A 13805-nucleotide genomic window follows, 5' to 3' on the forward strand; every position below is an offset into this window, starting at 1 on the left:
GCCTTTTGTGTGCCTCCCAGTCTACCCTAATCCCCATGCAATGTCCATCACTATCACACAAGCACATCCCAAAGCTAACCAAACGCCGTTGAAAATGCCCGCGGGTAAATGCATACGCAGCGCATGCAAGGTCTAAAACAAGCGACGAGCCGCGAAGCCCTATAAACGCCCCCCGATAAAGTTGGCCTGGGCCAGGACAAACATTGGAAAAAGTGCAGCAATTGAACCGTGCAGCTCAAACTCAACTGCTACATCTACAGGAAACGGAAGTCGTTGGTTCGAGTGGCTAGGATTATTGCTGAGGCCGCCCAATGCCTTGTTTAGCCTAGAGATGGATTAGCAATGTCATTGAAGGCAGAGTCAGAAAACTAACCTTCATCATTTCGATCCTTTGCTTCAGGTTTTGCGTGACCTCCGCAGCGCGCTTCCAGCTTTCCGCACCTGAAGCTCCTGCTGAAGGCACCCGAGGAGCAGGACCGTTCTCTGCTGGGCTCATGCGACCACGCGACGACATCGATGACAGACCAGAAGCATCTGCGCGCGGACTCAGCTTGCCACTCATATTACTGTTAGGGCGAGATAGAGAGTCAAAGTTCTCCTTACCATCGCCGCCAGGACTTCCGGGCCCATTGGCAAAACTCCTCTGTCGTGGGTGAATGGCTCGACTGCCGTATCCGGAGTCACCGAATAGTGCGCCATTGGTACTGCTAAGGTTGACGTGGTTATCGCTGTAAATCTGGTCTCCAACGTCTGTCGCTGGTGGAGACGCAGAGCGCAACTGCCGACTCAGTTCGCGCTTCAACCTATCAATTTCGCGACGCTGATTCTGTACTGTCTGCTCAGATGCCTCGAAATCCGAGCGTGCACGGACGAGCTGTGTCTCTTTTGCCTTGATCGAGAGCACATCGCGAGTGTGGTCTTCGATGAGCTGAGCGTTTTGGTTTTGGAGCTCGTGAATTTGTGAAGTTAGCTTCGTCCGCTCGCTGCGCAGATCTTCGTTCTGTCGTCGCACTCGCTCAACTTCTGCTCGGAGCTCGTCAAGTTCTGCACGTTCCACCAAGTTGAGGCCGCTTGGCGCTTGTGGTGCTGGAGCTGCAGCAACAGGTTCAGCAGCAGGCTTTCCCAAAGGACGACCTGCGAGACCGCGGCCGGCACCAAACTTGGGCTGCGGCGGCGGCGCTTCTTCCTCGGGAGGAGGCGAGACAACGGACTTTCGTGGCGAAGGACCTGTAAGACCCGAGCCTGGCTTCTTCAGTCCACCGAGCCTCGACGGTGCAGCGAGACCAGGTTTGGCACCCGGCTTGGCGGGGGCGGGCCTTGAAGTCGGCTTCGGCTCGAGAGGTGCAGCGGGCTCTTCCACGGGCGGAGGCGGGGGTGCTTTCGCGGCAGGAGCTGGCTTCTTCACGCCACCTGGGGCTGGCCGCTTGCCCAGGGGCTTCTTCGTCGGCGGTGCGGCTGCCGCAGGCTTGGGAGCGGGCGCAGTCTTTGGCTTGTATTTGGTCTTGACTTCGGCAGCATCGAAGAATTCTTTGATCTTGGTTTTGCGGATCTCGTCAAGTCCGTCCAGATGGGCATTCATGATGCGGTCTCCCATGATCTTCCAAAGGGTACCGAGCGTCTCAGCACCAGCAGCTCGCTGCACCTCCTGCGATTCAGTAAGCAGTTTCGTAGAACCTTCAGCAATAGCCTTGGCTTGTTCCGGTGTTGGAGCTTCGCGGGTATTCTTCAGGCATCGAACCAAGAATCGTGACGATTCAAGCTTGACTTGGGGATTCTTGTGCTTCAGAAACTCGAGAATCTCTTCCAAACATTCTTGGAAGCTTGAAGATGCGAACGAGGCGTCCAGAGCAGCTCCAATCGCATCAGTCACAGTCTGCTTCTTCTCTTTCAGGCGCTCCATCATGGCGTTCATAACATCTTTGCGGTACTTGGCGAAGCTCTTCTTCAATCCCTTGGCCAGGAGCTCGACACAGTTGGCAGCTACAATAACACAGGCAATATTGGCATCCTTCATACTCTTCGCAAAACCGCGTACCAGTTCGTCAAAAGGTCCTTCGGCTATCCTGGGGTGGTCGAGGGCTTTTTGCGTCTCATCGAGTGCTTCCTTTCGGTCTTTCCATTTTGACGATGCCAGTTTCTCGGAGAAATCTTTTGGAATCTTGGCAAACACGTCAACGGCTTCGTACTCGGGCTCGAGATCGATGGCAGCCTCCTCTTCGTCTTCGTCCTCTTCGCCGCCGGGAGCAGCGACTGCAGCTTCCTTTGCAGCCTGTTGCGATCGAAGCAGTCGCTCTTGCTTTGGCGCGGGCTCGTCCTTGACCTTCTCGAACAACTTGTCGAGATCCTGCTGTTGGACGGGCTTGAGGTCGTTCCAGAAGAGTGGTTTCATGGCCTCCTTCAGCCATCGGTAAAGTTCGACAGTCAGTTCCTGCGCCTTGGCGCGAACGTTCTTATCCGCATGGCCGTATGCCTTGGGAAGCACCTTGAGGACCGGCTTGGGCTCGATGGTTTTGCAGCCATAGGCATGATATATCTGCGTGAGGGCGTCCAAGGTTGCGGCAATGACCTTGGGTTGCTTGCTTCCTAGCACTGGCAGGAGCTCTTCGATGACTGGGTCCGGCTTGTCGGTTTCAATGTACAGCATCAGCGCCTCGAGCGCCTTTTGCTTCGCCGCCGGTCGTGTGGACGGTAGGCCCTTTTCGGCGATCGTCGCAATGGTGTTACCCCGTGTCCTAAACAAGAAATCAGCAATGCGCCATGTACATTTGTTTGGGACAATCACCGTGTGCAACCCTGCTGTCCTGCTATGTCAAGGAAGGCGCACAGTGCGCCGAGACCTTCTTGTTGTGCTGCAACGTTGGAGTCGCCCACGACGCCCTTCCATATGCTCGCATCGTTTATGAACTGGCGCACGACGGGGTCTGATTCGCTGGCAGCAAGACTGAATTCTTTGGCGGCGGTCTCGTAACCTTCTTTCCGCACCTTCCAGTTCTTGTGGACGAAGCGGTCGGGAAGCGGGAGCGAACTGAAATCTTCTTCTTGGTCCGCCATGGCTGGTTACGGGATGTGACGAGCGTACTGCGGGGTTGTGTAGGCGCGCAGAAAGGCTGGTGAACAGTGAGTCGCGAGCGGTGAAGGATATACAGGGCCCTGCAGCGAAGAGGCGCAGAGTGCCCAAACAGTGTGAAGAGACACAGTGATGCGCGCGTGCACTAGTGGGCCTGTTGCGCTCTGCCTGGTGCGCGGAATAGGAGCGGCGGAGACTCACCAGATGATGTCAGCAGGCGGTGTTTTGTTTTGGTTTGCTTTTTGTGAAGCTGTCGAATCGCAGAGCCTCGGATAGCGATAACAACGCGGTGTAGCGGCGGCAGCTGGGTGATGTAAAAGCTGCAAGTATTTTGGTTTGGTTCCCAAGGGAACAACAGCGTCACCGGTTCCTGCCCAACATCCCTGCAGCCACATGAATGCCAACACCAACGGCCCTCGGAGAGCAGAGCCCACACGCACCCATTATTGCTTCGACACAATCGCTATCCGCCTGCTGCCTGCTCCCTCTCCCAGTTTGCGCTCCCCCCCAAATACCCCGCCAGCCGCCCCTGCACTCGAGACTCCGCTCACCGCAATTCCCCGCGCCCACCAAAAACCTCCTCCGCATCGGCCGCACAAGACTGCGCAGCGCCTTGCGATAGTGCGTAGTCCGGATTAGCACCAATCGCATATGAGCTAGCCGTCTCGCCATGAGCGCGATACTAACAGACCGGCAAGCGGAAGAGCTGTGAGCATGGCCGATAGCGACTATCGCACGAGTCACCACTGACAACGAGCCAGGCACAAGGCCATAGTTGCTTATCTGGGTGTCATAAACGCGCCAAAGACTGCCGAGGCGTTTCGTGAGGAAGCCAACATAGCCGACAGCTTCGACGATGCTACGCGGAAAAAGTACGAGGGCCTACTGGAGAAGAAGTGGACGAGTGTAGTGCGGTTGCAGAAGAAGGTAGCTGTGCGCGAATAAGCACACCGAACACGCTGCTCACACAGTACAGGTCTTGGAACTCGAGCAGCGCAACCAGAGCCTCCAGAACGAGCTCGACTCGACCACGCCAACCTCGCTCATCAGAAGGAATCAAGATCCCACTAGCTGGCTGCCGCGAGCTCCAGCACGACATACCCTCCAATCACATCGCTCGCCGATCACATGCGTCGCATTCCATCCCGTCTTCTCGTCACTCGCGTCAGGCTCGGAAGACACCACTATCAAGATCTGGGATTGGGAATTAGGTGAGCTCGAACGAACGGTCAAGGGACATACAAAAGGCGTGCTGGATGTCGATTTCGGTGGCCCGAGGGGCGGTACCCTGTTAGCATCATGCTCGAGCGACTTGACCATCAAGCTGTGGGACCCCTCAGACGAATACAAGAATATCAGGACACTTCCCGGACACGACCACTCCGTCTCAGCGATTCGATTCATACCCAGTGGGGCTGCGGGCTCTCCATCGTCGGGCAACCTGCTGGTCTCTGCCTCGCGAGACAAGACGTTGCGGATATGGGATGTCACAACAGGATACTGTGTCAAGACAATACGCGGACACGCCGACTGGGTACGAGACGTCGCCCCTAGCTTTGACGGACGATGGCTCCTGTCAGCAGGAAACGACCAGACTGCCAGGCTATGGGACGCTAGCTCAGGAGAGCCCAAGTGCACTTTCCTCGGGCATGAGCATGTCATCGAGTGCGTTACAATTGCGCCTCCAGTATCCTACGCCAACCTTGCAGCGCTCGCTGGACTCAAGAAACCGCCGCCCCTGAGTAGTTCCGCCGAGTACATTGCAACTGGATCGAGAGACAAGACCATAAAGATTTGGGACGGACGAGGAACGTTGATAAAGACTCTTACTGGCCACGACAATTGGATACGATCGCTGGTCTTCCATCCGGGTGGAAAGTACCTGCTGTCAGCTAGCGACGACAAAACCATCCGATGCTGGGATCTCACACAAGAAGGCCGCTGTGTCAAGACTGTGACTGACGCACACGGGCACTTTGTCAGCTGTATGCGGTGGGCGCCAAATGTTATCAAGGATGTGCCTGTGAATGGTGACGCTCCCAACGGCGCAGCCAATGGTACCAATAAGAAGAAAGAGGAAGAGGCTGCCAAAGCAGGCATACGATGTGTTATTGCGACAGGCTGCGTTGATTTAAACGTTCGCATCTTTGCATCGTGAGGAGGAACAGCATTCGACGCTTTTGTCCTTGTTGTTCAGTACGTGTTCTGTATAGGGAAGATTGGATGTACAGGCGAGATGGCTTCTATATACGAGGCCCCATGAGTTCTAGTTTTTACGACTTCATGTAAATACCCAAGTTACGCGCCATGATAGTCTCTCACGCGTCATGATAACGGCGCAAGGAGGAGAAGGGCATGCATATCAGGTTGGCGTCAATATGGGTGGGAAGACCAATGATAGAGCAATAACAGACACGCGATGAATACGACTCGAAAGACTTGAACTGATTGACACGATATGACTTGAAGTTCCGAGTCACCTTGCTTGATAGTAGCCATGCGCATCTAGCGTGCTGCAAACATGTTCGAAGCTGAGGCTCGTGTCCCCATGGAGCCTTGCAGGTCCCGCTTCGCGTGACGTGGGCTTAGTCACCAACGCGCTAGCGGAGCGGAAAAATTAGCCCCAACCTTCGATAGCTTAACTTTTCTCTCAGCAGCCTGCATCTTCTCTTCCTACATCACTACTGTTTTACACTGCAGCACAACCATGGCGTATCAACGATACAGCGAGATTCGCTATAGTGCGCAAAACATCTACTGCTAACTCCAAGCACTAACGGCTCTGCTCCCAGCATGGGTTGACTTTGGTAAGTACAAGCGCACCGCCCTCATCTCATCCCGCACCTTCATGATGATTCACAAAGCCAAAAACAAATTAGAGTCTTTGACCTCTAGGGGAATGAAACTCAAACTTTTGCACGTCAGTCTGATCGGACTGCTTCCATCACATTTGTCTTCGACTTTTGCGAATAGAGCATCGAGCTAACTAGCTCCAGAATTCTTTGACAATGCTTAGCGTATATGCGCAGCGCAATCTCTAGCTACTGCAGCATGCAGTTCCGTCATTAGGCGACATGAATGGTAAGCACATACTCGCTCTGTTCCCTACTCCTCCAATGATGACCTGTTGTGCTACGGCACGCTGGAAATTACCGACCAAGCCTTCGGGCAGTGCCGATAAAAAATGGCTGTTTCTGATCTTAACCTCACTTCTACCACTCTTTTCAACGCCGCTTGTAGCTTTGCTAACATTCTGCGTTCTACAGGCATCCAATTGGTACGGTTCCTCCTTTTCGAACTCTTCTCGAACACTATATGATGATTCCGCACTGGGCACCGACAATTCTTGACGGACATGCTTATTATGGCAGGCCTCAGAAACCTCGCCGACTGATCTGCTCCGCCATCTTTCACGTTCACACAAGCGTTGCTGAGCTTCGGCTAACAACCCAACCAGTCTGTTATTTGCAACAGTCTGCGAGATGTCACTTGGTAAGCACATTCCTCTTTCCCAACCCCTGCGAAATGATGAACACTTGATGACGAGTCCGACGGGTTCGCCCGGTGAAGACTTAAATCAAAAATATCCATTCATGTCAACTGATCCAACGCTCATGCATACCACTTGCTTGCTGTTTCCTGGTTGAAGTTCTTGCTAACTTTCTGCCTAGACTTACTGGTGTTTGTCTCCCTCCATCCGGTACGCTCCGCGCCTTTCTCCTTCTCCGAAATGATGATACGACACAATCAAAGACAAGCATATGTCCAAGCTTCGGCGAAGACGAGAACCGTCATGTCTGATCCACACACACATCACCTTGTTTCATAAAGACGGTATACAACAGCAACTGATGAGTTGCACAGGATCGTCTACTACTACTGTAAGCGTGATGACACATTTGGTAAGTCCTCCCTCATCATCTTCACCTCCCCTTAAAAGATGAACATTCAATTTATCACGACGGTCTACCGAGCTACGGCAATGGTGATAACTGCCTGTGACAGGGCATGAGTCTGATCAGTACCCTCAATCTGCACATAGTCATTACTCTCTGTGTATCAAAGCTAACGATGTGCTCAGACTATAACCTCACTTCCATGACTTTTGCACTGGTGATGTCTTCACGCCCGATATGCGTGCACTCTTGCATAGAGATGTCATTCATTCAATATATGAGTGCCTTCTCCAATGTCAAGAGTCCCTTTGCGAAGCCAATGCCTTGTGTCCGCTATGGAGACTATTCACCAGCCGCTTGGAGCTCATCATGCCAAACGCCAAACATTGTTCGTATCCACCATACAAATAGCTCAATACAACCCAATTGTAATGTCTCCACGAATCCTTGCTGTCAGGTGAATCTCTGCCTCCAAGTCCAATTTGATACCGAGGAGCAATGCAGCGTCCTTCGGCTTGCCATTTTCGTCTACTGGGCCCTTGATGATGTTTCCGGCCGGTCGGTTGAGTGTGGCTGAAGATGGTACAGGGCCGACCTTCGAAGAGACTTTACGACCACCGGAGGCTTGTCCGTCGCTTTCAGTGTCGGAGCCGTAGGCTGTTGGACGAATGGTGGAGTCGCTAATCAAGGTCAGCACACGAACACTCTTCCGTGTAGGACTTGCTTACAGAGTAGACATTTTGATAAGAATTGAGAACGGCGAGGAACTGATATTAGGTATTAGGCAAGTGGTTCAGACTGGGCAGGCTCCGGGCCGTTGCTGAGTGTGTTGGTGGATGGTAAGGATGAGGTGCAGGTCGACTGTACTGGCCTTTAGCGAGTGCCATATCTCTGCCTTATATGTAGAGTCACCACCAGATACAGCGACACCACGGGTCGTTGTCCTTTACCACGAGTCGCTGTCGCGTTAGATCGTCGAAACCACTCTTGTGGCACTCCTGCGTCTCACAGTCGCTGCCATCGTTCGAGTCTCGTACCAGCCTCACTGCAGAAGGAGAATCCAGGGTCCAGGCAAGATGATCAGCGATGGTCGCTTGGACATTGTGGGGATATGCTATGCTCGTTGGCGGGGCGGTTAGGAGGATGAAACACACGGGGTGCGGTGAGGCTCAGGGCGAACGTCTCAACTTGAACATGGTTGCCCTCTGTCGCACGAGCATCAGACCATCAAAATCACACAGTCAAGCCAGTTCTTCGAAGCTATGGTAATGCGCTTAGACCGAACAGATCGCAGCCTGTAAGCGGTGGTGACTTGGTGGATATCCATGCCGGTCTATACACCAATGCACTACCGTAATGCACCACACTCAGGATGGTGCTCTCAATCCTTATCGCCGCCATCGTAGCCCCAGGTTTACTTGGCTCACAAGAGGCTATCCGACAATCACAATCCAAAGAGAAAAGAGAAGAGCATCGCGCCCGTCGCTGCAACCTCATCGCAACATGCGTCAAGTCATCGCATCGCAGCCGAGAGATAGACGGTCGCCAGGTCGTCTTGAGAAACGGAAAGCTTTGGATTGACACGGGCACTGAGGATGGGAGCCCCCTAGGCCATCCGTACGCTGGGTACTACCTACCTTATCCTGATACCAACTACGAAGGCCTCGTCACAACAATCACGGATGTCGCGCCGATTATGAACTGGGTGTACGTCGATAAGCAGACTGGGGAAGTCAAGTACGGTGTCCGCGCAGATGCTCAACCGAATCTCACTGGTCCATTCGATTGCACGCGACAAGATCGGCGACTGACATTTGATGGCTGGGAGGGATGGTGCGCAGTCGAAGAAGCTCCAGGTCTTTGGGGACTGTATTTTGACCTTGACGACGATGGCCTAAAGTCAAGAGTCGCGCCTAATACCAGGGTGTTGGAGATTGAATTGAGCAGGAAAGAAAAGAGGTTTCAGAAAGAGGCGGAAGTTCGACAGCAGGACCAGACGACGAAAAGGGCGGTTGATGCGAAAGAGGATGCGCCGGTTGATCAGCCGTTGGCTGCAGAGGCACTTGTGTCGAAGCCGGGGGTGGTTAACGAGGGAGGAGGTAAAGGGAGTAATGAGCAAGAGGCGTATAGACCGATGAAGATACCCAAGTCTATATTTGAGGATCCGCCTCCTGTGGTAGAGTCGTTGGTTTTCAGACCTGCTACACCGCCACCAGCGTACTCCCCTGCTGTAGGGGAGGATGCGGAATCTTTGGACTCGACATCAAAACCCAATACAGCATCTACTGACATATCCGGTATGGGGCAGAGCAACAGCTCACCAAACGTAGGGGGTTCTTCATCTTCCAACGTAACAGAATCTTTGCCTGCCGAAGCGCAGTCAGCAGTCGGTGGAGAGAGCGAAGACATTCTGAACCAGGCAAATGTTTTGCGAGCCCAACCGCCTCCCAATCTTATCAATGATGGGAAAAGTACCCCAGGAAATACAGAATCCCCATCCGCTGAACAGCAATCCACATCTGAGAGCGGGAAGCGAACCACACCCAAGCTGAACAGAAGCAGCGGCTCACGAGCCCTAGCCCAGGCTCAGAAGTTCGAGGCTCTTGCAGCAGCTCAGATGCCTGGTTCCGATGCTCGAAGGCAATCAAGTGAACGTAAATCTCGGGCTAATAGTACTACTTCTTCTGTCTACTCCAACGAAGGTGAGTCACTGAACGCGCCTGGGATCAGCGTACAGCCCCAAGCCTCCCCAACACCAGCACCTTTAGCATTGGCGATCTCAAAAGCAAATCAAGCGAAGGCATTAGCAAGGCGGCCGCAACCATCCGATCCTAGCCCCGCGTCTGAACCTTCTATTCAACGGCCTACAACACCTCCACGTCAACGAGCACCGTCCGTACGAGAAGACCCAGCGATATCTGGTGCTCAATTTAAGGCAGGCGCCAGACCAGCTATATCTCTTCCACGCCGGCCAAATCCTTCTAAGTCAAGTCCCAGCCCAAGTGCGACCTCACAAAGACCGACTTTTCGACAACCAACACAAACGTCTAGTCAAAATCGCCAGCAGAGGAAACGTTCTGCCTCTGAGCTATCGTCGTCCTCATCGAGAGTTGATGCATCTCGCTCGTCGCCCAAGTCGTCACCCATAACACCAAGTCGACAGTCTCTCGCTCGTACTATGACGAGTGGAAAAGGCAATCAGGGCATGAGTAACAGAATCGGTGGTACTCAGGGCAGGATGAATGGTGCGTCCAGACAACCTGCTGCTGCTGCTGGTCGTGGAAGGGGAAGAGAGAGGTCGGTAACTAACGGTACGAGGAAGACTACCTCTGCGTTGTTTAGGGAGATTGACGATCTGGTTAGTTTGGAGAACCAAGATGGGCAGACGAAGAGATGAAATAATATTAGCCTGGCATACCAGTAGGGAATAGAAATCAATTGGGCCTAGAACATTTCTCTGAACGAAAACGCATCCAGATACAAGCAAAGATTCGAAATTCAAGCGAGATGTTCACGATGGTGCACAAAAGGGCTAAATGTTATTCCTGTCTTCCATTCGTTCGCTTCATCCGACACTCCAGAACAACCTTCTCTTTTCCATGATATCAGTACCCACGCACGAATTCTCAAACCTGTCACTTGCGAACTTCTATGTTGCGAGTCCTCGTATGCCAAATATTCGCCAGCCAATCCGCCCGTTGCCGCCCCTGCTGACTGGCAAATGTGAAACTCGACCCACCATCGACCGACTCGCTCCTCGCAAGTGCTTCAAGTTCCTGACACGTTTTGGCAGTGCGTCGCAGCCGATACTAATCACGCGAGAACAAAGTGACATGTACCATGTATTGTTTGAAGACGATATGGTAATGCTGCGATGATGATGGCAATGTAATTGACAGTTGAAAGCTGGGGTAGCTACCTGAGCGTGATGAGTACTGCCCACAGACAAGTGCGCTTTGCTTGAAGTCTTGAACGGATCAAGTGCTTGTTTTATCGTGGTCTGTACCCGGTTTCTTCTTATTTGTCAACAGATACATTTGGTGGATGCTTATCGACTGAAGCGTGTCCCGAATATATTTTCTCCACCATACCTAGGTACAAACAATCCACGATGGATGCCTCTACGGGACTCTATAAACGTCTAGGCGAGATACCGGAAGACCCAAACGACCCGGATAGCCTGGAAGACCTCATAGTCTGCGCATTTGGTGCTTTTGAGCGATACTACGTTTGCTGGAAAACCAAGGGCGGGGAGTTTAAGCAAGGTGCGCATACGCAATCTAACATAATGACCATCTTTGTACTAACGCTCAGAAGATGGCTACGATCTTCCTCCTGCACTCAGAGACTGGCTCTACCCTACGGACGGCACAACGCGAGATTTCGCGTCACTTCAAGTCGTTTTTGGACGAGGGGAGGAATACTTCGCGTCTGATAAGAACGGGAAATTAGAGCACAAGGAGCCAGAAGTGAAGAAACCGGTACCTACAGATGACGAAGAGAAGCTTGATAGACAGGCACTGAGGAGATCGAGGACAGTGTCATTCTTGCGGCCCTTGTCAGAGACGAGTGTACGATCTGACGGTGGGATGAGCGACACGAATAGGAGTAAGCGGTCAAGTTCGATAAGTTCGCAACGAGCGAGTCGACCACCGAGCCTGAGTTACACAAATTCACGAACGAACTCGGAAATATCGCTGCTGGGAGAGACGATTGTCGAAGGCCAGAGGAGTCAACCGACACGACCTTCATATATATCGCAGTGGACGGCTCTTGGATCTAGTGTAGGGGAGTTGAAGCAAGTGGCATCTCCATCAGCGTCGGAGCACGGGATACATGGCCTACCAGTCATCGAAGCAGAGCACGATCAGGTACCACCAAAAACAGCATCTCCAGCACCAGTCGCGAGTAGATCATCGTTACCTCCATCGCAGACTGACACATTACCGAACGTCACAGCGCGACAGCAAAACTTTCAGGCCCAAGGGATCTCCACATCAGACACTCCACCGTGCACATGTGGCTGCCACACTTCACCACTACCATTGCCACCACAACAAGCCAAATCCACCTATGTAACCACCGCAACACAAACATCACCTCTACCCTCGCCACTTTACCGAGAAACCTCGAGCCCCTCCTACTGGCCCTCACAAGCGAACTACACTGCTATACCTCAAGATGCAGCTTACTATACTGACGAAGACTACGATACCCCACCAGTTCTCATGGGACGAATGTCGACGTACTTTAGCAAACCAGGATATCAGTTAGGAGACAGCTTGTTCAGTGGGTACCAGCCGATTAATTGGACCAGTGGATATGAAGAAGTGGATGACTCTGGCGGGGAAGATACGGGGTAACAGAGTGAGGGATATCTGGGTTATCCTGCTGAATGTGTCAGTGTATGATATTCTGTAGCTTTCTTGCGGTCTAGCATTGGTGTGCATTCGGTGAATACTCTCTTAGGTTAGTTTCTATCGGATGTTTCTCATCTTGTTCTTCACAAGTGGATAGAACCTGTACTGGTGAACATGTAGGCCGTTGCTGTGACACGCCATAGAAAGGAGATATTGAACGCTTCCCCCGTGTTTGCCTGGATAGGGGGTTCGACCTTTCCCTTGTATGGCGTAGTGAGCTATAACACAAGAATTAGCTGTCGAGATGGTTCCACTGTAGTTTTCGCGGGTCGACCCAGTACGACTGGACAGGCATGTTAGTCTGTGTTCTTCTAACACCAGGAAACATCATAGTAGTGAAGTGTCACATGCTTCTGCTCCACCTGCTCTGGCATCTTTTCTCCAGATGTAGAACTGTCGCGGGACATTGGCAGGTGATTCAGTCAACTTCTGATACTCACAATCAGAAATAGCTGCACTTGCCCTATGCACGCGGACAAGTATACTACACCGCTAATGAATTAGCCAAGATGCATCGGTATTGAGCACAGGGTAAGCAAGGCGTATACCCCTTTGCAATATGCAGCTTACCCACACGACATCGACACCGCCAGTCGTATCCTCGTCTACCAAGAACCCATGCTACACGCGGTAAACGCGGCGCCAATCTTGCCGTGCTACGAATAAGCCCACCGCCAACCGTAAAGATCGACTTGGAAGCTGCACGAACGGATAATTTCCGCTGCGCAGGTGATTAGTACTTCCGCACAACGTCGAACTAGTGTTCACGGAGCTTACCACTTGGTGATCTCCTGGTCTAAAGTTGGAAATGAAATTTACCAACACCACATGGGCAGACCTGACGACCTCGCGGTGAACTCCAGCAACGCGATGACGTCGGTCGCAACTCGCATTTACCTAGCTCACAACCCTGCGCAATGCAACCACGGGCAGCAACCACGGGCATACTCTCCTGCCAGTAGGATTTGGCACGTAGATAGGGCTACAGAAATTGATGGAAAGCCCACAAACTCCACATCACATGCGGACCCCTCCATTCGCATCGAAACACGCAACTGAATCATACAAAAGGTTGGCGATCGCGGAATCCAAGTCGTTGTGCGACCAGATGGGGGAAAGTCGGTGGGACCTCGTTGGCTTTTCGCCTCGGTTCAACACAAGGACAACACGAGACCTGACATCATTTCGAACCGCCGTCCAGTTCAGGGCCTTCTTTTCAGGGTCCCTCCGACCCTCCGAAAGTCCCGAGATGCCACCAGCCACTGAGCACAAAGCCGACGGCCGATGCCGAACTTGACACGTTCAGGGATCGTCGATCTCGCGTCGCGCAGAGAGTCGTCCCTGACAGTTAGTTTAGTTTTGGTTTGTTCAGCCTCGACAACGACGACAACTTTGGCGATATGAATTTTTCTTCAACCATGG

The 13805-nt window shown here is 52.5% G+C and overlaps 4 protein-coding genes across 4 annotated transcripts; 2 read left to right on the forward strand and 2 right to left on the reverse strand.

The window, feature by feature from the left end:
• Nucleotides 1-292: 292 nt before the first annotated feature.
• Nucleotides 293-3051, reverse strand: ACET3X_001784 (uncharacterized protein; the record flags this gene model as incomplete). The annotated part of the gene is made up of 3 exons (XM_069447113.1): nt 293-325; nt 374-2732; nt 2783-3051. 3 exons carry the CDS (start codon nt 3049-3051, stop codon nt 293-295), a joined length of 2661 nt encoding a protein of 886 aa, XP_069312026.1.
• Nucleotides 3052-3737: 686 nt separating this feature from the next.
• Nucleotides 3738-6083, forward strand: ACET3X_001785 (uncharacterized protein; the record flags this gene model as incomplete). The annotated part of the gene is made up of 5 exons (XM_069447114.1): nt 3738-3775; nt 3829-3994; nt 4044-5124; nt 5860-5874; nt 6064-6083. The coding sequence occupies 5 exons, from the start codon at nt 3738-3740 to the stop codon at nt 6081-6083; spliced, it is 1320 nt and encodes a 439-aa protein (XP_069312027.1).
• A 1292-nt stretch (nt 6084-7375) lies between these two features.
• On the reverse strand, nt 7376-7702 carry ACET3X_001786 (uncharacterized protein; the record flags this gene model as incomplete). The annotated part of the gene is made up of 2 exons (XM_069447115.1): nt 7376-7643; nt 7692-7702. 2 exons carry the CDS (start codon nt 7700-7702, stop codon nt 7376-7378), a joined length of 279 nt encoding a protein of 92 aa, XP_069312028.1.
• A 3372-nt stretch (nt 7703-11074) lies between these two features.
• Nucleotides 11075-11746, forward strand: ACET3X_001787 (uncharacterized protein; the record flags this gene model as incomplete). Its single annotated transcript, XM_069447118.1, has 3 exons — nt 11075-11228; nt 11281-11571; nt 11727-11746. 3 exons carry the CDS (start codon nt 11075-11077, stop codon nt 11744-11746), a joined length of 465 nt encoding a protein of 154 aa, XP_069312029.1.
• Nucleotides 11747-13805: the final 2059 nt, after the last annotated feature.

This window comes from Alternaria dauci, chromosome 1 (assembly GCF_042100115.1).
Source record: "Alternaria dauci strain A2016 chromosome 1, whole genome shotgun sequence".
Taxonomy (NCBI): Eukaryota; Fungi; Ascomycota; class Dothideomycetes; order Pleosporales; family Pleosporaceae; genus Alternaria; species Alternaria dauci.